This window comes from Centruroides sculpturatus, unplaced genomic scaffold (genome assembly GCF_000671375.1).
Source record: "Centruroides sculpturatus isolate CEXI.00-Female unplaced genomic scaffold, Cexi_2.0 scaffold667, whole genome shotgun sequence".
Lineage (NCBI taxonomy): Eukaryota > Metazoa > Arthropoda > Arachnida > Scorpiones > Buthidae > Centruroides > Centruroides sculpturatus.
In genome coordinates, this window is record NW_019385247.1 from 76552 (window position 1) to 103036 (window position 26485).

The 26485-nt window shown below is 25.8% G+C and overlaps 1 protein-coding gene across 1 annotated transcript in view; it reads right to left on the minus strand.

Moving 5' to 3' along the window:
- LOC111636700 (RING1 and YY1-binding protein-like) overlaps positions 1-26275 on the minus strand; it is a 47496-nt gene extending 21221 nt beyond the window's left edge. Inside the window, exon 1 of the mRNA XM_023382000.1 lies at positions 26098-26275. Coding sequence (XP_023237768.1) covers positions 26098-26123 — 26 coding nt within the window. The 5' untranslated portion in view covers positions 26124-26275. The remainder of the gene's footprint in view (positions 1-26097) is intronic.
- Between the last annotated feature and the right edge of the window lie 210 nt (positions 26276-26485).

Below are 26485 nucleotides of genomic sequence, written 5' to 3' on the forward strand. Positions count from 1 at the left end.
CGTAGCGTGGCGCTACGGACGGCGGGAAAGTAGTTCGGCTGCCCGATGACGTTTTACGTATTATAGGAGTTATTTTTACCGTTGTTTACGGATACTGCCACAATTTTTATAGGAATCATAACTATAGGAAACGGTTTTATAGGGGGATCTACTGTACATGTTAATTTTTTATACTTTAAACTTGTGTTTATTCAAGAGTTAATGTCTAAATGGATCAATTTTAAATAAGAACATTAATACATGTAGCAAGAATAAATCTAAATCAAAAGACAATTAAAAGTGTAATTTGATATCATTTAATAGCAATAAATTAATAATTATTATTATAATTGTCAATCCATTTTTTCACACATATGAAGAAATAATTAAACTCGATTTTTGACTCACTTCTCAATTACCTAATCTAAGTAAAGGAGTATTGCAATTTGATGTTTTGTATTCCTGTATCTTTTATTTTCAGAAAATAATAATATAAAACAACATTTATGCTTTTATTCAAGTTTAATTTTTTATAATAATGTATTGATTTTAAAATTTTTTATGTATCTCTATAATTAAAAATACATTGTACAGTACAATTGAATATGAAATACAGTAGAACCTCGAAAACTCGGCTCTCGATAACCCGGCACTCCGGATAACTCGGCCACACTCTGGCAGGGCAAAAAAATCCTTAGTTAATTAATTTTCATTATAGACAGCTTTATAAAAGTATAAAAGCTCTCATAAAGTATTTTTCTGAGGTCTGTCTTATCAGGTAAATTACTGTACACAGTGTATTCATTAATTTTCATTTTCATGTAGTAAAGGCTCTATGCTTTCATAAAGGATGTACTTTTCCTTTGTTTAAGGGTATTTGGGCAGTTTATTCTCTGTTGTATTCTCCAGCAAACAATACATACAAGTACAGTACACTATTTTCTGAGGAAACACGCATACTTATCCTTTTTTAATCCCATTCCCGATAACCCGGCATTTTCACAAACTCGGCCACCCTTCGGTCCACATTAGGCCGAGTTTTCGAGGTTCTACTGTAACAAAGTTGTAAATTTTAAACTTTCAATACTTCAACATAATTATAGATCATCAAAAAGTATTTATTAAATACTTTTTGATGGTCTACTGGTATAATCATCAAATAATAAAAATTAACTTAGGTAATCTGTTAATAAATTAGTTGATTAGAATAAAAGTTTGAATTGAATAAATTTGCTGTTTTATCATGCACAAATCTTATAAATTTTAGCCTTGCTTCCACTTTGTATACAGTTATTTTTTCACTGCTCTTCAAACTTGTAGCTACATTTAACAACTTTAAGTAGAACATTGCAGCATTTTAAAAATCTGAAAATTTATCTAGAATGACAGCCAGATATTAATGTAAAGAAGTAAATTTTATCATTCTGATAACATTTTGTTAATACATATTATTTTCAAATCCTGTCAAAGTAATTATACTATATTTAGTTCTTTTAGTTATAGTGGTTTGATAATAACTGCTTTGGATTGCCTTTTTTAAACACTGAAAATTTCTTTGGCTAAACTTTTCAAAACACACTTCAGTGTTCCTTTTTGATGCATGTCCTATTAGCAGATAAATAAATAAATAAAAATAATGTATATTTCATCATTTTAACCTATTAAGAGGAAACAAAGCCTAGCCAAAATCCAATACTTGTAGAAGGAAGAGAAAATGAAACTAAACTTTGTTAAAAAATTTGTAAAATCTACAATTATTTTATATGTTACTACTAAGTAATATATAAATGTATAACAACTTTAATATCACAGTACTAGTTAAGACTAATCTGATTGATCCATACTAATACTGGTAATAAGTAAAAATTGAGTTTACACTATTGTAACATAAATTTTTGTAATTTTGCTTTTGTGGTTAACTCATTTAATTTCACTTTTATCTCACTCTAATTTTTTACATGCTCTGCTCATCTGAATTTACAGATAAAATTTTATAAATTTGTATATTTAATTTTATAAATATATTGTTATATCATTGTATGTTTAATTTTAAATAAAATAATTTATTATTGACATAGATTAAACTAGATTGATATAGTCAATTTCCACTTATGATTTACCTATTTATTAGCACATGCACAAAGAATAAAATTCAGCTTACATTTAGAAATCTATATGGACATATGCTCTGTAAAGAAATCAATAAAATGTCAAGGATACAAATTTTGAAATGAGCTACTTATTAACAGGAACTTTATTAAGCTCCTGTTAATAAGTACTCAATTTGTTATTAATTAACTAAAATTTATAAATCATAATACTTAACAAAATTTTTAATTTAAGATAAAAGAAATTAAATTCCCATGTTTATTTTATTCTATTTTTAAAGCTATTTCTTCTTAGTTTTCAAATACATTCAACTTTACTGTAAATATGTTTAAATTATATTAAACCAAAGAAACATTCAATAATATAAAAGACAGTAAAATAAAAAATATGAAAATATATACTTAAATTTTTTTCAATTAGAATCAATAAACCATATCACTGATGAAACAAAATATCAAAAAATCAAATACTGTATTTGAAAACATAACAAAGTTATAGGAATGAAAACAAGATTGACATTAATATATTACATTATTGATTTTTTCACCTTCTGTAAAAGTTCAATGTCTTCTATCTATAACGCTTGTTCAAACAAAAGCATTGGAAAATTAAAGAAATATTTAGGCACATTCTAGTATAATAATCAATTACAAAATTGTTTTGTAACTCTAAATAAAACTTTTCAAATTATGAATAATCAACATTAGCATATAAAAAAAAAATTACAAAAATTGATGTTTTCTGGAGAAAATTGCTATTAATATAAATTTCCTAAACTTCTTATGGTAAAAAAATTAACTGAAAAATAAAATTTTGGAAAAAATATGTATTAGTAAAATTAATCTACCTTGTCATGGTCTGCAATTACCTTAAATAAACTTAAAGTTGAGCTAAAAATTAAAACTTTCATATTTTTAAGTTATATTTTTTATGTTAAATGAGAATTACTAATTAAAATAATCTCAGACTAAAAGTATCATTCATTACTACTAATAATTAAATTACTAAAAAGAGGTCAACCTGGAACAGGATACAAATTGTTTTTTTCCTCCCTTTGACTTTAGATAACACTAACTAGATAAATTTTTCATGTCAGATTAGCTCTATACCTTTCAGAAATCAGACACAGACTATGCCTGAGCTCTATTCCAAATCAAAGATTTTTCAATTATTATTAAAAGATATTAACAAATGAATATGCCTATATTTTCTATAAAGAATGAGTGTGCCAAAAAATTATCCAATAAATATAACCTAACAGAAAAGTTAACATAATTTAATAAAACACTTTATAATTGTTTATGGAGCTAAAACACAACTATTTAAAAATTCAAGTATTTTTGTAATGTTACTTGTTTTCAAGAGTATTAACTATTTTGTTTGGAAGGTCTGTTTAAAACAAATTTAATATTTATGAAAAATGAATATTTTTAATAAAATACATTTTATCACTAAAAGCAGTTATAAAGTATTTTTTAAAATGAAACTCAATGTCTTCATAAATAGTTATCATCACCACTAAGTATCATTATAAACAGAGAATATTAAATAAGATGTATTGTAAAAGCTAAGATGATATATTACACAGCTAATATCATTCTGATTCACTGAAGTGTGTATAATAAAAACAAAAATACTACAATATGTTTTTATTTGATCTTTTATAAAGACATATTTACTAAGAATTATAGAAACTTTAATGTGCCATCATAAAAATAATGCAAATATTACTCTAAATAGGAGTTCTCATTATACCAATCTAATAATTCAATCACTCCATATATTGAAGTGATATATATAATGATATAAGGTTGATTGGTTTATTATTGTTTTATGATGCAAGGTCTTAAGGGCCATGCTGTGCTAAACATATGGTAAAATGATGATAAAAAAAAAATAAAGTAATCAAATAATCAAATGTCAAAGTTAGATTCATTATTGAATTATAACATAACTAAATAATTACTGTATTATATTGACAAATTAAGAGTAATATTTGCAACGCATGAAAAAGAAAAAATAAAATGACTATTGTTATTATTTGCTAATATTACTAAATGTAAAAAACAAAAATATTAAAATATTTGAATTTTTGATCAATAAAAAAATGTTTGAGAAATATGCAAAGAAAGAAAATAATTCTTTTGAATTACATTATTTTTGATAGTAAGAAGTAATACAAGGTATAACAATAATACATTTTGACATCACAACACACACAGTTAGTTCATTAAAAATTAATCTAGATAATGATCTTTGTTCAACTATACACTATGCACAATAACACGCCATTCATCAGGTGATTCTGGTAAATGAAACTTTCCTTCCTTTTTTATATAAAAATTTTGTACATTTTTTGATATTCATTATATTATAAAAATTTTGTAAAATTTTTATAATATACAGTAATATCCCAAACTTATGCGACAGATGGGACCAAGCGATGACCGTGTAATTCAAATTTGCGTAAGTCGGAGTATAATTTCACAATTTGTGTGAAATCCAAGTCCAATGTATGTAAGCTAATAAATGTTCTCATTAATCTTATCTCATCTTTTGATTTGTTCACGGTTACAAGAAATCTTTTGATTTGTTCACGGTTACAAGAAATCTTTTGATTTGTTCACGGTTACAAGGAGTCTCTCAAGTCTCCGTAGATATAACAAACACAGAAATAAATAACACAAAATAAATTGTAGCTATGTGTCGATTCCGCGCGACACGTCTGAACATGTAAGCTGAACAATAGTGTGGGGGGAGTAAGTAATCAAGAGTTGCGTGGTGCTCAAACAAAAGATGAATCAATGAGATTTGAAAATCGTGTAAGTCGGGATAGCGTAAGTCGAGGTATTACTGTAATGAATATCAAAAAATGTAAAATGCTATATGAAAGTACATTTCAGATTATTCTTAATTATAGTAATAAATAAATATATTAGTAAAGTTGTAAAATAATATATTTTACAACTTTACAACATAAAAAGCATATTTTACAACTTTATAAGAATTTTGCAAAAATATCTACCTAAAGAAAGAAAAATTTTTATTTACCAGAATCTCCTCACATGTGATATCTAATTAGTTGAATATTAACTAGTTCACTAAAAATTAAGATTTAACGTACATCAAATTTATCCACAAATTTAATCATTATAGCAGCATCTACAAACTTAACTTTTTATATAAAACACTACTGAACAAAATCATTATTTGGTTTAGAATGCTGTCTCGATAAAATATATTGAGATATCAATAGAATGATAAAATATATCAATCTATTGATATTCTATGTATTTGGATTTAAGTGACACAGTGTTGAAAAATGTTTAATCCTAATAAAGTTTAGACTCCTACAGATTATTAAGTGTTATTTTTCATTTTATGTATTGGGTTGTTCGGAAAGTAAGTTCGTTTTTTTTCCGTGGAAAAAAACGCAATATTCTTATAATAAATAAATATTTTATTGAATTATATGTTGACCATTTTGGTCAAATACCTGTTGTCATCGTTTCTGGTAGTAGCACGATTTCACATTCATAAAAGTTTTGATCGTTGCTTACAAAAAACCGATCCAAGTGATTTTTGACATTGTCATTTCAAGTAAATGTCTTACAGTTAAAAAAAATTTTAAAGACCGGAACAAGTAATAATCTGAGTGTGCTCGATCTGGCGAATATGGTTGGTGTGATAGCACGTCCCATCTAAGTTATAACAGTTTCTGACGAGTTACCAAACTTGTGTGAAATTTGACATTATTGTGGTAAAACACTACACCTGTTTTTTTTATCAATTCTGGCCAGCTTTTTCTGTTTGATGATATTACGCAATTTGTTTACTCGAATGCAGTACACTTTCGAATCAATTGTTAAATTGTCTGGTAAAAGCTCCAAAAAAAATTTCCTTAAAATCCCACCAAATAGAGCATTTCTCTTTAAGAACTCGTGGAATTCATATATCGAGCTTTGAAACGAAACCAATTTGTTTCAAGTACTCATAAACAGTTCAATTTGACAAATTTAATCTCTTAGTGATTTCACGTGTTGTTATTCCGCAGTTTGCTTCAATCGGTACTTTTATTTTGTTTTCATTGGCTTCAATTGGCCATCCATAACGTGGTGCATCTTCAATACTGAAATTGCGAGAACGAAATTTTGTAAACCAGTTTTGGCACTGTCGTTCTGTCAACACATCTCCACCATACATGTCACACGATTTTTTTCTTGCTTGAACGGCATTTTTATTTTTTTGGTAATAAAAAAGCAAAATATGCCGAAGATGCTGCTTTTGATCTTCCATATTTGATGGGACACAAAAAATAAACAATTGCATGAAATCAAACAAAATTTTTTACAAATAAGCCATAAAATACTAGCTGTCAAAATATATAATGATAATACGGTTTAGAACAAAAATGGCAGAAAAATACGACTAATCTGTCTAGTGGTAAAAAAACCGAACTTATTTTCCGAACAACCCAATAGTTTTACTATGAATGAAATTGAATACAGTAAGACTTTGTTTAGCGCTTAGAATGTGTTCCTAGACGACAAAGTGCTAAATGAAACAATGTTAAACAAGGTCATTTTAATGCCTAGTACAGTCGACCCCCCCCTATAACGCGGGTTCATATAATGCGGATTCGTATATAAAAAAATTGCGACCGTATTCGTATAAAGACACTAAAAGAGACTTGTAAAATGCAGTAAAATGTCATCGCCGACTCGTGTCGTGACAGGATTGGTCAAATCTGGACCAATAGTGGACGAACAGCTGAACTACTTACACGCTACGGAGAGTTTAGGCCAGGTAAGTTGAGTTTACTATCGTCTGTACAGTATATACCAGTAAATTAGGTACTGTAAGTCTAATACAGTACTATAATTTTATACATTTCTTGTGAAAAAACATTTCTTATTCAATAGTCATAAAAATTATTTCTATTAATGATGTCTCCAAAGTTCAACGAATTTTTTGCAGAAAAATAACTTATCAGAAAACACGTGCCTGCCGTTTGATGCACCACTCTGCGACGAAAACAAGCTTAAGCAATGGCTTCGTCGAACGGTGCACACTTGGTAAGTAATCCTATAATTTTTTGTTTATAGCACAGTTTATATGGATTATTTCCAAAAAATTATACGTCTTTTGGAAATGTTGAGTCAAATTAGTCTAGAATCAATTAATTTTATGGAAGAAAATCTTTCAAACAGCCATAGTCCGTAAACTGCACACGTGCCAGGCTGTGATTGGCTCATATATTTAAGGATTCCTACAACGTGAAATTCTTATAAAGTGGAACGTATCTACTGCATTATAGGGAGGTTGACTGTATATGGGAAAAGGGAAATACACAATCAAAAATAAACAAATTTTACTTTAAGTTATTTTTATATTGATTTGCATAATAATATATGTTACATAACAAGACACATTTGCACACAGAAACATAAAGTTCATTTTTCGTGATGAAGGGCATGGCTCTTCTGAAATTCTTGATTTTTTTTTGCAATGAAGTCATCTAGTGTCATTTGTCATAAGGAATCTGTAGCAAGATCATTGGGTTCTTCATTTTCAGAATCACTATTTTCCAGTTCTACATGAATTCCTTATTCTGCCAGTTCTTGAAGATCATCATTGGGAAGGCTCTCACCAGAAACCTACAGTAACTTCTCAATATCCTGCTCTATCAATTTGATGAACCATAGGCTCTTCTCATTGAAAATCCTTGGATACCTGCAGCCATACCTTCTTTCACACTCCGTTCATGCATTTATCAGTTAATTCTTGCCAAGTGAAGTCGATAGATGCTATGGACATCCATGATGTTATATTTTTTTCCAAAATTGCACCAAACAAACAGATTTAGGGAAAGTATAATGTTAAGATGAATTACTATCTTTTGCTGATTGGTTTGTGTTTGGGAATAATCTTATTATTTATGAATCAATAAAATGCCACAATAATTTGAATCAGTGTAAATTTTGAACTTTTTTTTTCTTTTTGCTTCAAGCAGACCGTGATATATTGAATCAACATTAATTTAGGAAGCGCTAAACGAGGTCTTATTGTATGTTTCAACAGTTTTTTCTGCAAGTTATTAAATTATAACACATTTATTTAGTATAAAACTAGCAGAGGAGCCCAGCATTGCCGTGGCAAAAAAAATAACAGCAAAGATTAAGATTATTTCATACTTCTAAGCCTTCTATTATATTATATTATTTGATTTATAATTACAAAGGTTATCTTACTTAAGGGTTTATCACACCGACTGACTATTCTAACACATTTTAAAAATTCTTTAAGGAATTTAAGGAATTTTAAAATAGGTTGGATTGGGCACTCAGTTTGATAAACCCTTACATAAGATAACCTTTGTAATTATAAATCAAATACTATTATATAACAAACATTATATTGAAAACCATAAAAAAGTTTGGTTATTTCAGCCTACTGTTGTCATGTTTATTGTCATACTTGGATAGTACAAAATGTCACAAATTCAATAGACAGGAATTGAAAAATGTATCTTAAATTTTTCAGATATAATATTTTCTAATGTTACCTCTAAGAAACTGTACCATTCACAGCTGAATATCAAACGGTAATCTGCCAACAAATCAAATTTTGGAAAAAACAGACCAAACATTTAAACTCAGCACCCTTGAAAACTACTTAAAACATATTTTGCTGGCCAATAACCTCGTATTATGTAATTTTCCTATTCGAATGCCACCATACTGTTGGTCCGATAGAAAGAAGGGACTGTTACAGAAGGGAGTCAAAGTTAATTCAACTAAAAGTAGTTGGTGACCTTCTCCCAAAAGAGAGATTGGTCAACGACTACTCATTAACACCAGTCTACTATTAATATTTGAAAAGTGATCCATATTGAATGGGTTGTAATGGCCCCGCATGTGATCAAAGTTGCTAACCTTAACATCCGAAAGACTTTGTATGACTTGTTTAAATAAAAAAATCTTGTAAAAATGCTAGAATTATTGCTTTTATATATATAAATTTTTAAAAATTTTAACAACAGATTGTATAAACTATGCAGAAAGTGTGTTCTCATAAATATTGCATTTATGGAAAAATTAATTGGGCCTGAAATTTAAAAAAATTATATCTATAAATTCCCACTGTTATCATCTATATATCTGTCCTTCCTTAATCTCAAGAAAGGAGTTAGATAGATGAAAGTCTAGATCAGATGTGGAAAGCTTAGGGCAAGAGGACCAAATCAACTATATATGAACTTCTGGTTCAGAACGAAAGTAATGTTACTTTGATTCAAAGTTTTTCTCCAAACAGAGTTAGATATATGACTGACAACTCTATTGCTAATAGGAAAAGTATGATGTACAGGAGCAAAACACTTCTACACTCCACACAGGCAAGTGCTATGTGCTTATCACAGTAATGGCACATCTATTTTGTGCTATATCATTGTCACAGTAATTCAGTGAATATAATATTATATATATATATATATATATTTAAAATTATATATCTTTTTTGTAAGAATTATATTTAGTTAATTATTTTGTTAACTTTTTTGCCAATACATGCACTACATGTAACTCAGAAAATCAAATGTAAATAAAAATTAATTGATTTATAGAAATGCAATTGATATTTTGGGGTGGGATGTATGACATGGTCTAAGAAGTATTTAAATGCAAACTCAGAGTTTCATAGCAATTGGTCAAACTGCCTAAGAGTGTATAGCAAACAAACAAACAAACACCCTCATTTATATACAGATTATGCTTCTAAGAGTAGTCATAAAATCCCATATTTTAAATTTTAATGTTAGGACAAAGCAACTATTATTTTACATATAAAGAAAAGCAATGCACTTGCAAAAGCAATTCATTGAAATGTTCAATTTTTAGTTAGTGCATTAACTGATACTTTGAGAATAATACAAATGAACACTCATTATTTTTCAGTTTGTGTGTAATATTTTAAGAAAGTATCAATAATAAATGTACCAATGAAAATTTGATTATTATTTTATTCACATCCAAAATATCAAGCTTTTACCTTCAACTTGATATTTCAAGCTTCTTCCATCACATTTTTAAAATAACTATTTTTTTCTATTACAGTAGAGTGTCGATTTTCCGAAAGTCAATCATCCGAAAGAATTCCAGTCGACAAATTTAAATTTTCGCCAGTGCTGTGGCGCTTCAATCTTTGGCTATGTCTTGGGCTACTCAAATATTTTACGTTTTTGATACTAAATTAACATCTGAAGTATAATTTTTTATTATTTTTATATTTTTCAATATATTTATTTTGTTTGTACAAAATAAAAAAATANCTTTATCTTAGTTATCGTTACATTTGCCTGAGCAATGCCGGGCCCACCTGCTAGTCAAGAATAATTTTAATTGTTAATGTACTCAAAAATAAATAAATAAATAAAATCAATTTAATAAAAATCATACTTAAATATGAGCTAAGATTATTTTAACTTCATGAACATTTTCAAACTTCTTAGCTCATTGTTAGCCATATAACAGTGAATTAAACTTACTGAACACTTAATTAAACATTTATTTTTACTTATTTATATAGCTATCAAATTAGTTAGTTCAAAAACATTTTGAAATGTAATAAAAATTTTGGACCCTATGTTGTAAATTGCAATTTTTAATTATTATTGATATTTTGTTCTAATATTACGATTAACAAAAAAATATCTTATATATAAAATTTTTTATTAAATTTTAATAATAAAGTTTAAATGGCTTTCATTCATTGGCAGATATTAATAGAATATCTACAGTTAAATTAACATAGGAAGAATAAAAAATAAATCATCAGAATGAAAAATATTTTTTATAATTTCTGTCTGTCAAAAATACAAAAAATTCAATTCTCCTCTTTCTGACAATGTTTAAATTAATAAACAGAGCAAAGTTAAAATATATTAATCATATTTAACTTCCTTATAAATTTTAATAATCTCTCAACATAACAGTTAAGAAAAGTATAAAACAATCATAAAAATGATTGTTATTTTATTCTGACTATATCATTAAGATATATTACGTGTTTTTATTCAAAATATTTTAACACAGTTAAAACTTATTAAATATAGACTATTCAATGGAAAAAATTGTTGACTTGGCTAATTTATTTTAAAATACAATTTAAGATGGAACATTTAGATTATTATGTACAGAAGATGTCAGTATTAATACTTTAGACTACATTTCTTACTAAGAAAACTGCAAAATCAATAGAAGTGGAATTTATTCTTGGAAATGGATATTTTAATAGATTTAATTTAAAGAATATTGGAATGTAATCTTTGTATACTTAAAATTAATTATTGATATGATACAGTAGTTAATAAGATGAAAATATAATTTTTTAGTATAAATTAAATTATTTAAATAAAGTCTAATTATATACTTTTTCATTTGATCAGAAAAACAGAATAATAAAAATATATATATTTTAATCTCTCCATAAAAAATAATGAAATATTTTAGAGGAAAGAAATAAAATTAATTTTTATATAAAATACAAACATTTTTTTCATTTTCAGTTCTTTATCACATTTTTATAATTTAGTTTTTACCAATACTTCTAGAATGAAACAAATAATTAATAATTTTAATAATAATCTACTCAAAATATTTAAATGGTTGTTATATACTATAATAGTATTTGTGACATTTATCAATGATTGTATGATATTTTACACATTTATTTTGGATATAATGTTAAGTACAATAGCCAACTATTATCAAATTTATAATTAAAACACTAAAATTATTTTTCACATAAACTAAAATAATTTAAAGCTAGAAAAAAGTTATCTTATGTCTCAAATTTTTTGATTACAAAGAATTTGATATGCAGGTTTCACTTCATTTTCTAAAGCCAATATTATGTTAGATATCAAAAATAATGAGAAAAAGTTATACTTATTCTGTAAAATTTTAAAAGTAATCACATTTTTTTTAATACAAAACGGATCCTAAAAATGTTTTTTTTTTATTAACTATACATCAACAACAACATTTATGAGAAAAAAAATTATACAAAAAAATATATAATATTTTATAAAATAATAATATACTTAAGATATCAATAATGTTTATTTATACAAATTACTGTATATCAATATAACAATCAAAACTTAATAGGAGAATTAGCTATTAAGTTCAATATTTGTTGATTGGAATTTTACACAGCTTCAATATACAACAAACATTTCTTTAGAATTTTAATTTTTTTTCTAATATACTTCCTTTTATATATCATATTTCAATTTTTAATTTGACAAAGATTTCTAAACAGTTGACCTGATCAATTTTTGTTTCAAACTTTTATATAAGATGTTTCAACAGAAATCTACAAAGGATTAGAAAAACTTAATGTATTAATTACAGTAAAATACAAAAAAGGCCTAATGGTTTGAGATTTACTTTTGAAATAAGAACTACTTGAAACCTGTTTCAATACTTAAGATAAAATATAATCCATTTTAGCAAATACAACTACAGAAACAGTGATAAATCATACATTCTCAGATTACTGATAATTGGATTGTAATTCTTTATCATAGAAAATGAATGTACGTATGTACGTATGTGTGTGTATGTATGTATGTATGTATGTATATGTATTATACACGTATAATCAGCTATATAATACACACACACAATAATTTTCAAAAACAAGCATAAAACATAAACCTAATGTAAATATAGTAAATAATTAAATAACAAAACAATCAAAAAATTTTGATCATTGATTCAACTTGAGTGTTCATGTTTATTTACAATAAAATAAAAAAATACAATAAAACTAAAGAAATTATTATCTTATTTAGTAAAAATTATCAAAAGCTACTTAAACAAGTAAAGAAAAAAATTCCTAAATACTATAGATCTCTCTGAAACATTATCTCATCAGTATAGTACAGACATGGGTAAATGCAGCTCTTTTTGAGTTACATGCGGCTCTTGCTGAAAGTGTTAATTTCTGCTTTCATTATTATTTTTATAATTTTATTTCCACAATTTTGTGAAACTATGTTTATTAAAAAATTCAATATTTGTTTTATATAATATTTATATTATATAATAAAATCGCAGTACAGAACTGCAATACAGAATAAAAAAGTACAGAACTACGGCTCCCATGCATTTTGCAAAACCTACATTTCAGCTCCCACTGAACTCTTGCTTGCCCACCCCTGGTATAGTATTTTAAAAAATTATAAAAGAAAGCAGTATCAAACCAAACTGAAAAATGATTATTATATTTTGACTTTGCAGTTTGACAACTTTTTCTGCATTTATACATAGTTATTTTTTTGTTATTGATTTTAATCAATATAGTTAACTTCAAACAATCCTATAATTATATCAAAACTATAACTGATATAATTTAATTAACTAGAGAGTAACTTTAATAGAACAAAGACACATGACCTGCTTAAAATGAAGAATTAAATAAAACTTTGCATCTCTTAAATGATGCCTTCTCTTAAATAGTAAATTAGATTTTAGTAGATGTAATACTGAATAAAAAAAAAGCATTATTATTATTATTTAGTAAGCACATTTCCATAATCTAAAAATACTATATAATTATTGAATATTTTATTAATGTATAATTAAATGGAATAATTATCAATTGTAAAATCCAAAGCAAAATTAAACAAAAATTATCAGAATTTATAGGGAAAAAAAGTATAATCTATAAATCTAAATACAGTAAAACTGATGAAATTGCTACATGTAATTCTATAATTAAAATAAGTTTAGAAGGGTAGACTTTAAGGATAAATTTTAAAAAGCATTGATTTAATTTTTATAGATACTACNGAATTTTTTGCAGAAAAATAACTTATCAGAAAACACGTGCCTGCCGTTTGATGCACCACTCTGCGACGAAAACAAGCTTAAGCAATGGCTTCGTCGAACGGTGCACACTTGGTAAGTAATCCTATAATTTTTTGTTTATAGCACAGTTTATATGGATTATTTCCAAAAAATTATACGTCTTTTGGAAATGTTGAGTCAAATTAGTCTAGAATCAATTAATTTTATGGAAGAAAATCTTTCAAACAGCCATAGTCCGTAAACTGCACACGTGCCAGGCTGTGATTGGCTCATATATTTAAGGATTCCTACAACGTGAAATTCTTATAAAGTGGAACGTATCTACTGCATTATAGGGAGGTTGACTGTATATGGGAAAAGGGAAATACACAATCAAAAATAAACAAATTTTACTTTAAGTTATTTTTATATTGATTTGCATAATAATATATGTTACATAACAAGACACATTTGCACACAGAAACATAAAGTTCATTTTTCGTGATGAAGGGCATGGCTCTTCTGAAATTCTTGATTTTTTTTTGCAATGAAGTCATCTAGTGTCATTTGTCATAAGGAATCTGTAGCAAGATCATTGGGTTCTTCATTTTCAGAATCACTATTTTCCAGTTCTACATGAATTCCTTATTCTGCCAGTTCTTGAAGATCATCATTGGGAAGGCTCTCACCAGAAACCTACAGTAACTTCTCAATATCCTGCTCTATCAATTTGATGAACCATAGGCTCTTCTCATTGAAAATCCTTGGATACCTGCAGCCATACCTTCTTTCACACTCCGTTCATGCATTTATCAGTTAATTCTTGCCAAGTGAAGTCGATAGATGCTATGGACATCCATGATGTTATATTTTTTTCCAAAATTGCACCAAACAAACAGATTTAGGGAAAGTATAATGTTAAGATGAATTACTATCTTTTGCTGATTGGTTTGTGTTTGGGAATAATCTTATTATTTATGAATCAATAAAATGCCACAATAATTTGAATCAGTGTAAATTTTGAACTTTTTTTTTCTTTTTGCTTCAAGCAGACCGTGATATATTGAATCAACATTAATTTAGGAAGCGCTAAACGAGGTCTTATTGTATGTTTCAACAGTTTTTTCTGCAAGTTATTAAATTATAACACATTTATTTAGTATAAAACTAGCAGAGGAGCCCAGCATTGCCGTGGCAAAAAAAATAACAGCAAAGATTAAGATTATTTCATACTTCTAAGCCTTCTATTATATTATATTATTTGATTTATAATTACAAAGGTTATCTTACTTAAGGGTTTATCACACCGAGTGACTATTCTAACACATTTTAAAAATTCTTTAAGGAATTTAAGGAATTTTAAAATAGGTTGGATTGGGCACTCAGTTTGATAAACCCTTACATAAGATAACCTTTGTAATTATAAATCAAATACTATTATATAACAAACATTATATTGAAAACCATAAAAAAAGTTTGGTTATTTCAGCCTACTGTTGTCATGTTTATTGTCATACTTGGATAGTACAAAATGTCACAAATTCAATAGACAGGAATTGAAAAATGTATCTTTCAGAATTTTTAATGTATCTTTCTAAATTTTTCAGATATAATATTTTCTAATGTTACCTCTAAGAAACTGTACCATTCACAGCTGAATATCAAACGGTAATCTGCCAACAAATCAAATTTTGGAAAAAACAGACCAAACATTTAAACTCAGCACCCTTGAAAACTACTTAAAACATATTTTGCTGGCCAATAACCTCGTATTATGTAATTTTCCTATTCGAATGCCACCATACTGTTGGTCCGATAGAAAGAAGGGACTGTTACAGAAGGGAGTCAAAGTTAATTCAACTAAAAGTAGTTGGTGACCTTCTCCCAAAAGAGAGATTGGTCAACGACTACTCATTAACACCAGTCTACTATTAATATTTGAAAAGTGATCCATATTGAATGGGTTGTAATGGCCCCGCATGTGATCAAAGTTGCTAACCTTAACATCCGAAAGACTTTGTATGACTTGTTTAAATAAAAAAATCTTGTAAAAATGCTAGAATTATTGCTTTTATATATATAAATTTTTAAAAATTTTAACAACAGATTGTATAAACTATGCAGAAAGTGTGTTCTCATAAATATTGCATTTATGGAAAAATTAATTGGGCCTGAAATTTAAAAAAATTATATCTATAAATTCCCACTGTTATCATCTATATATCTGTCCTTCCTTAATCTCAAGAAAGGAGTTAGATAGATGAAAGTCTAGATCAGATGTGGAAAGCTTAGGGCAAGAGGACCAAATCAACTATATATGAACTTCTGGTTCAGAACGAAAGTAATGTTACTTTGATTCAAAGTTTTTCTCCAAACAGAGTTAGATATATGACTGACAACTCTATTGCTAATAGGAAAAGTATGATGTACAGGAGCAAAACACTTCTACACTCCACACAGGCAAGTGCTATGTGCTTATCACAGTAATGGCACATCTATTTTGTGCTATATCATTGTCACAGTAATTCAGTGAATATAATATTATATATATATATATATATATTTAAAATTATATATCTTTTTTGTAAGAATTATATTTAGTTAATTATTTTGTTAACTTTTTTGCCAATACATGCACTACATGTAACTCAGAAAATCAAATGTAAATAAAAATTAATTGATTTATAGAAATGCAATTGATATTTTGGGGTGGGATGTATGACATGGTCTAAGAAGTATTTAAATGCAAACTCAGAGTTTCATAGCAATTGGTCAAACTGCCTAAGAGTGTATAGCAAACAAACAAACAAACACCCTCATTTATATACAGATTATGCTTCTAAGAGTAGTCATAAAATCCCATATTTTAAATTTTAATGTTAGGACAAAGCAACTATTATTTTACATATAAAGAAAAGCAATGCACTTGCAAAAGCAATTCATTGAAATGTTCAATTTTTAGTTAGTGCATTAACTGATACTTTGAGAATAATACAAATGAACACTCATTATTTTTCAGTTTGTGTGTAATATTTTAAGAAAGTATCAATAATAAATGTACCAATGAAAATTTGATTATTATTTTATTCACATCCAAAATATCAAGCTTTTACCTTCAACTTGATATTTCAAGCTTCTTCCATCACATTTTTAAAATAACTATTTTTTTCTATTACAGTAGAGTGTCGATTTTCCGAAAGTCAATCATCCGAAAGAATTCCAGTCGACAAATTTAAATTTTCGCCAGTGCTGTGGCGCTTCAATCTTTGGCTATGTCTTGGGCTACTCAAATATTTTACGTTTTTGATACTAAATTAACATCTGAAGTATAATTTTTTATTATTTTTATATTTTTCAATATATTTATTTTGTTTGTACAAAATAAAAAAATAATTTTTAACGATACAATAGTCTTTGTTAGGCTTAACATCGACGAAAATTCAACGCGAAGCGACACGCAACGGAGAAAAATTTCAACATCAGATACGTTAAACTATTTTTTCGTACATAAATCGGTTATCCGAAATATCAGTTATACGAACAACCCCAGTCCCCAATTGATTCGGAATATCGACGCTCTACTGTATTTAACTTAATAAATTTAAAAATAATCTAACAAAATATTAGGTTTATCAAACTGTATCATGAATTTTAGTAAGCTCATTAGCATATCAGGATGGTTGTATAATGCAGCAAGATAATATCAACCAAACAATAGAACTTTTCAGAAGCTGAAAAGTAATAAAGTAACGTAACAGAATCCAAAACCAAAATCCATCATTCAAATGCTCTGTTGTTATAAAGTTTATCCAGTTTTTGAGTGGTTGTTTTATAATAAAGTAACACCTATTAAAGCCAAACAACCACTGGATTACATTAGGCTAATTTTCCGCAATTATATTTCATTAATTAATAAATAATTTGTCACTAGAGGGAGGTGTTAGTGCCACCTCTTCTTAAATTTAATAATTATAATTTTAATATTTTGGTTTTACAAATTTATTGGATTTTGTGAGGTTTGTTTATGTACACTTATTAAATGTTTGGTTTACCTGATATTGATGATAATACTAACATTCTCAATAAATTACTTGATTCATTAAAAAAAAATTATTATTATATGAACCAGACCAATATAAAGAAATCCTAACAGACTTGAACTACACTATAATAGCTATTCAATGTTCTCTACTTATCCAGTCTAATGTTCTACTTAGCCAATCTAGTGTTCTCTACTTAACTAGTTATGCTTAGTAAAGGACTTAAGAGTTTTTATGATATTATACATTTATAGTAGAATAATCTTTTATAAGTTCTGATCAACTGAAAACTTTTCAGTTTTGATGAAAATGAATAAGAAGTCCTTAGGTTCAGATTCTTATCCCACAATAATACTATCAATACCAATATAAGTTTTAAATTCATTTACAAACCAGACAAGATTCTGTGATCAAAGATCTCTTAAAAGGTCCCAATGAATACAGAATAGAAACTTAGAAAAAGTATCAATAAACATGGCAACAGGAAAAAGTTGTTATAACAAAAATTTTCATTTAGATATCTAAATTCAAAAATTTTCATTAACACCACTATATATGAGAGAGATTCTTTCATTTCATTTAATAATAATTTCTGATTCAAAGATAGAGCTAATTATTACTAATTAAGAAACAACATCTATGAATATAGAACTTGTTTCTTAATAAAACAAAATAAAAATTTGCACAATTTCAAGTATGTTCTTGAAATTACTGATAGAAAAATATTACTTTAAATAATAGCATAAATGAATATGAATTTTATACATAAATCCAATAACAGATGTTATGCTGAAAATGTTTTGCATTATTAAAAATTATGTTTAGCTTCAAAAAGAAAAATCACTTATGCTTGATTTCTTTAACTCACTTTAATCACTTATGCTTGATTTCTGTTAGTTCAGAATGCTTAACAATTATCAAATTATACTCTGATTATAAGATTTAATGAAACCTCTGAAAACTCTAGTTCTTCTATCTGACAAAACAAAAACTTAAATTGCAGTGCAACATTTTTTACAATTCTTGTTTTGTAAGATTTATCTAGTTCCAGATATTAATTGATGTTTTATAAGTAAATAAAATAATTAGAATATTACAGTTCAAAATTAAATGTAATTAATAATGGAAACAAAATTATTATGTTTTTCATTTAAAAATAAATATGTTTAGGTTAATAGTCATATGCATTGCAGTTTCATCTATTTGCATATAGCTCTGCAGCTGTATCACATCTGGAAGATCTGGAAATGGCATGATATCCCAGAAGTTGAAATGATTTGGTATTATAATAAATTATTTTTAAAAAATTGTTGACAAATCTAATATATAATCGAGACGGGTTGATGATGATGATGATGATAATAATAATAATAAGCGCAGAGCCCAAACGGTTAGGAGTTGAAGGTTGAAATTTGGTACACAGTTAGGGTACGTTAGGAGAACGTGCACTAAGAAAGGATTTTTCGAAATTCCTCCCTACAGGGGAGAGGGACAGGATTAAGGCTTAACACTTCCATCAACAATGGAAGTGTTAAGTAACAATGGAAGTTTTAAGTAACAATGGAATTGTTAAGAGCGACGTGCAAGACACAGATGCAGTTTTTTCATTTTTGCGGAAAATTGAACATATTTTTAGACCCATCTAAAAATTCTCTAATTAGTCTGGAAACAAGGGGACCCAATTCTTGCATTCTGTGAAAACGGGTAAGGTTGACTGTAACGTAATAATCTTTATCTTAGTTATCGTTACATTTGCCTGAGCAATGCCGGGCCCACCTGCTAGTCAAGAATAATTTTAATTGTTAATGTACTCAAAAATAAATAAATAAAATCAATTTAATAAAAATCATACTTAAATATGAGCTAAGATTATTTTAACTTCATGAACATTTTCAAACTTCTTAGCTCATTGTTAGCCATATAACAGTGAATTAAACTTACTGAACACTTAATTAAACATTTATTTTTACTTATTTATATAGCTATCAAATTAGTTAGTTCAAAAACATTTTGAAATGTAATAAAAATTTTGGACCCTATGTTGTAAATTGCAATTTTTAATTATTATTGATATTTTGTTCTAATATTACAATTAACAAAAAAATATCTTATATATAAAATTTTTTATTAAATTTTAATAATAAAGTTTAAATGGCTTTCATTCATTGGCAGATATTAATAGAATATCTACAGTTAAATTAACATAGGAAGAATAAAAAATAAATCATCAGAATGAAAAATATTTTTTATAATTTCTGTCTGTCAAAAATACAAAAAATTCAATTCTCCTCTTTCTGACAATGTTTAAATTAATAAACAGAGCAAAGTTAAAATATATTAATCATATTTAACTTCCTTATAAATTTTAATAATCTCTCAACATAACAGTTAAGAAAAGTATAAAACAATCATAAAAATGATTGTTATTTTATTCTGACTATATCATTAAGATATATTACGTGTTTTTATTCAAAATATTTTAACACAGTTAAAACTTATTAAATATAGACTATTCAATGGAAAAAATTGTTGACTTGGCTAATTTATTTTAAAATACAATTTAAGATGGAACATTTAGATTATTATGTACAGAAGATGTCAGTATTAATACTTTAGACTACATTTCTTACTAAGAAAACTGCAAAATCAATAGAAGTGGAATTTATTCTTGGAAATGGATATTTTAATAGATTTAATTTAAAGAATATTGGAATGTAATCTTTGTATACTTAAAATTAATTATTGATATGATACAGTAGTTAATAAGATGAAAATATAATTTTTTAGTATAAATTAAATTATTTAAATAAAGTCTAATTATATACTTTTTCATTTGATCAGAAAAACAGAATAATAAAAATATATATATTTTAATCTCTCCATAAAAAATAATGAAATATTTTAGAGGAAAGAAATAAAATTAATTTTTATATAAAATACAAACATTTTTTTCATTTTCAGTTCTTTATCACATTTTTATAATTTAGTTTTTACCAATACTTCTAGAATGAAACAAATAATTAATAATTTTAATAATAATCTACTCAAAATATTTAAATGGTTGTTATATACTATAATAGTATTTGTGACATTTATCAATGATTGTATGATATTTTACACATTTATTTTGGATATAATGTTAAGTACAATAGCCAACTATTATCAAATTTATAATTAAAACACTAAAATTATTTTTCACATAAACTAAAATAATTTAAAGCTAGAAAAAAGTTATCTTATGTCTCAAATTTTTTGATTACAAAGAATTTGATATGCAGGTTTCACTTCATTTTCTAAAGCCAATATTATGTTAGATATCAAAAATAATGAGAAAAAGTTATACTTATTCTGTAAAATTTTAAAAGTAATCACATTTTTTTTAATACAAAATGGATCCTAAAAATGTTTTTTTTTATTAACTATACATCAACAACAACATTTATGAGAAAAAAAATTATACAAAAAAATATATAATAATAATAATAATAATAATATACTTAAGATATCAATAATGTTTATTTATACAAATTACTGTATATCAATATAACAATCAAAACTTAATAGGAGAATTAGCTATTAAGTTCAATATTTGTTGATTGGAATTTTACACAGCTTCAATATACAACAAACATTTCTTTAGAATTTTAATTTTTTTTCTAATATACTTCCTTTTATATATCATATTTCAATTTTTAATTTGACAAAGATTTCTAAACAGTTGACCTGATCAATTTTTGTTTCAAACTTTTATATAAGATGTTTCAACAGAAATCTACAAAGGATTAGAAAAACTTAATGTATTAATTACAGTAAAATACAAAAAAGGCCTAATGGTTTGAGATTTACTTTTGAAATAAGAACTACTTGAAACCTGTTTCAATACTTAAGATAAAATATAATCCATTTTAGCAAATACAACTACAGAAACAGTGATAAATCATACATTCTCAGATTACTGATAATTGGATTGTAATTCTTTATCATAGAAAATGAATGTACGTATGTACGTATGTGTAAGTATGTATGTATGTATATGTATTATACACGTATAATCAGCTATATAATACACACACACAATAATTTTCAAAAACAAGCATAAAACATAAACCTAATGTAAATATAGTAAATAATTAAATAACAAAACAATCAAAAAATTTTGATCATTGATTCAACTTGAGTGTTCATGTTTATTTACAATAAAATAAAAAAATACAATAAAACTAAAGAAATTATTATCTTATTTAGTAAAAATTATCAAAAGCTACTTAAACAAGTAAAGAAAAAAATTCCTAAATACTATAGATCTCTCTGAAACATTATCTCATCAGTATAGTACAGACATGGGTAAATGCAGCTCTTTTTGAGTTACATGCGGCTCTTGCTGAAAGTGTTAATTTCTGCTTTCATTATTATTTTTATAATTTTATTTCCACAATTTTGTGAAACTATGTTTATTAAAAAATTCAATATTTGTTTTATATAATATTTATATTATATAATAAAATCGCAGTACAGAACTGCAATACAGAATAAAAAAGTACAGAACTACGGCTCCCATGCATTTTGCAAAACCTACATTTCAGCTCCCACTGAACTCTTGCTTGCCCACCCCTGGTATAGTATTTTAAAAAATTATAAAAGAAAGCAGTATCAAACCAAACTGAAAAATGATTATTATATTTTGACTTTGCAGTTTGACAACTTTTTCTGCATTTATACATAGTTATTTTTTTGTTATTGATTTTAATCAATATAGTTAACTTCAAACAATCCTATAATTATATCAAAACTATAACTGATATAATTTAATTAACTAGAGAGTAACTTTAATAGAACAAAGACACATGACCTGCTTAAAATGAAGAATTAAATAAAACTTTGCATCTCTTAAATGATGCCTTCTCTTAAATAGTAAATTAGATTTTAGTAGATGTAATACTGAATAAAAAAAAAGCATTATTATTATTATTTAGTAAGCACATTTCCATAATCTAAAAATACTATATAATTATTGAATATTTTATTAATGTATAATTAAATGGAATAATTATCAATTGTAAAATCCAAAGCAAAATTAAACAAAAATTATCAGAATTTATAGGGAAAAAAAGTATAATCTATAAATCTAAATACAGTAAAACTGATGAAATTGCTACATGTAATTCTATAATTAAAATAAGTTTAGAAGGGTAGACTTTAAGGATAAATTTTAAAAAGCATTGATTTAATTTTTATAGATACTACATTATGACATGCTATTCAAAATTGAAGCAAAAGGCAACATTAATTTGATTTACTGGATATCACTTATACTGGATTCTAGTTTCTTTAGTACAATGATGGTAAACACATAATCTGTACAATGATGTCAAGTTACCCACATTGAATATTTAGAAACTATTAGTGTTTATAAATTATAAAGAAATATTTGATAAATTTCAAAACTTTACATATGTAGTGGGTAAACAGGGTCCTACAACTGTTGTGAAAAGTCTTAAAAAGTCTAATTATGAATAGAAAATGAATCTCAAGATAGAAAAATTATCAATCATCAAATAAACAACAGATCTCCCATTGCATTATTATTTTCTTTTCACATATAAGTGAAACAGAGTTTTTAATATATATCAGAAAGACAACAAAAAAGAGTTAAAGTATAATTTGTAAGCATTTACTTCACTGTACTTAAACCAATCAGTTCAAACCAATTTTGAATTTCAATAGTTAGTTTTTTAAAATACAAACAATTTCAGAAAGTACTGCTGGTTTTGATAAATTTTCCATTTTATTTACTGTAATATAGCAAATGTATTTTAAGAATATTTCTAGCTTAATTGCTAATTCATCAGTAATTAATTAAATATCAAAAATTGCTAAAATTCATTGGTTTATTATTGAGTTGCTAATAATTCAGTAAATTTTAAGAATTTTTGAAAAATTCTCAATGATCAAAAACACTTATTTTATATTAAATCACAATTTAATTATAATAAATTTTATATTAATTCATATTACTTGAAACTATATTTAACATTAAAAAAAAATTTTTTTTATTAACACTATTAGTAATATACTACTCTGTACATTTTAAAACCTTGTATTTTCTGTAAATTTTATTTATATCATCAAAAACTTCTTAACAACAAAATGATTGGCAACAGTTGAAATAATAAAAACAGAAACCATTTAATTATGGTAATACTGCATGTTAAATCAAATTACAAAATAATTCATTTGATGATAAATTATTCAGCTTCAATTTGATAAAATTAAATAAAGAACTTGGCAAAAGAAAAACACAATGCAACTTAATTTTTTTTATACTTTGTATAATCTACAAAGCAAATACTCTTATCCATAAAGGTCAAATCTTTCTACAAGTGATCATAAATACCTGTACTTGTAAATATCTTAACTTCTTTCACTAAAAATATATTCTATTATTGTTTAAATAAAAATTATTCATTCATATTGTATTGTATTTAGTAAAGCTTGTATCGGCAAAAATCAAATCTCTCGTATTCCTAATTATGTAAGTTTCAAGGAAACAACAAATAACTAACAGATAAAATTAAATATATATTGATTATCAACAGTATCAAACTGTCAACTAAATTACTTCATTACAATGTAATTTTTTAACAATAATTTTGAAAAAAAATATTTTATAATAGGCCTATATTTATTATTATATTTTTGATTCTCCTAAATATATTTATGTTACAATTAATTATCATCAAATGACAAAATTTAATTCATCTAACAAATGAATAATTGATTGTTTTAATAAGCAAATAATATCCAAAATATAAATCTTAGTATATAAAACATTTGCATTCTCTAATCTAAGGTTTACATTTCGGGGATTATTAATTTATCAAAACATCAATTTTTGGCTACAGAAAAAGAATTACACATATTTAGATTAGATAAATGATTAGAATTCATAAAGAAATCATGTTATTTGATTTACATCACTATATAATAAACATATCTTTCAAATAAAAACAAAAAACAAGGCACAGAATCAATAAATCAAGTAAATTTTTAATATTCCTCCACTAACAAGCAATACAATATTCAATATACAGCTAATTAATTTTATATCTCTTTTATTTTTAGTAATTTATTGTATTTATATCAAAGCTATACAACTATTAAAATGTTTTATAGCTATTACCGTTAAAGAATCTAATATTTTAAAAAATGTAATTTTAAGAATTAAGAGTTTCGGAAAGTAAACAGCAAATTATTTGCCAGTTAAATGAACCAAGCTTAAACAAAAAAATATTACAAGAATGGAGATTTCTTCTAAATCGTAATTATATAAGCATTAATTAAGATTTCATTAAACAGATTAGGGCATAAATCGCGAGAATTTTTCTCGAGAGCGTGTTTTTATAAATTAACTTCTCGATATTATTAATTATTGTCGCTAAAATAAGTTGATCGAATAAACCGTACGGCGCAAGAACAATGAATAACGTAAGTAAGCGAGGAACTCGAAGTCAATACATTCAACTTGACAAATGTAACGATGAAACTGTTAGTTCTTAATCATATTGCCAAAAATCAAACAAGTTGCTTAAAAATTTCAAGTAAATTAAACGGAAAAAATAATAATAATAAATCTTACAACAAACACACGGTTTATCGAAGAAGCACAATTTAAAACTGTAGCATTTAAAGTTAATTAATAAAGTTAATAATTAGCCAAAAGAAATGCGAACTTTTGGCATTTTTTTCTAAATTAATTTTTCACGATTCTTTCTTTAAGAAATTTTGAAATGTGAAGAGGAATCTTGAGAGAAATCTTTTAATTTCCTCATGGAGATTAGCGGGAAAACGAAGGTCGAATGTACTATTTTGTATAAACATATGTATCTATTACAGTTATGATTTAGTGGATTTATCATTTCTTTTAATAAATATCAAACAATTATTTCCGATATTATAAATCGTTTCAGTACAAATAAAACATGTAAAGGATTAAATATCGTATTTGATATTTTAAAAAATCTATTTGAAATAGATAGATATTTTCGAATAAATATCTAATCAATTTCGTATTTTAAGAAAATAAAACCCGGAATAATCGATAATTTCAACTTTACCTATTAGGACTTTTCTTCGAGTCCATTTTTCTATAATTCCAACCGCTATTAACGACGAATTCGTCAAACGAAAGTAATTTTGAATAAATATCGATTCCTATTCTCGATACAAAAGCTAAATGTTGACAACGATAGTCTTCTCCGACAAAATGGCGGAAAAGCTGATCACGTGATCGAGACAATATCTTGCACTAGATGGCGTTCGTTAAAAAAGTACCATAATTATTCCGATTTGATTTATATTTTTACTCACTCTTTCGAAACTTTTCCTTTTATATATATATTTATTTTTCCTCTTCGTTCGGAAAATAAAAATTTAAGAAAATTATTTATTAAAAATATCGCGTTCAAATTAAATTAACGATAGCAATTTTCTATTTGAAAATTT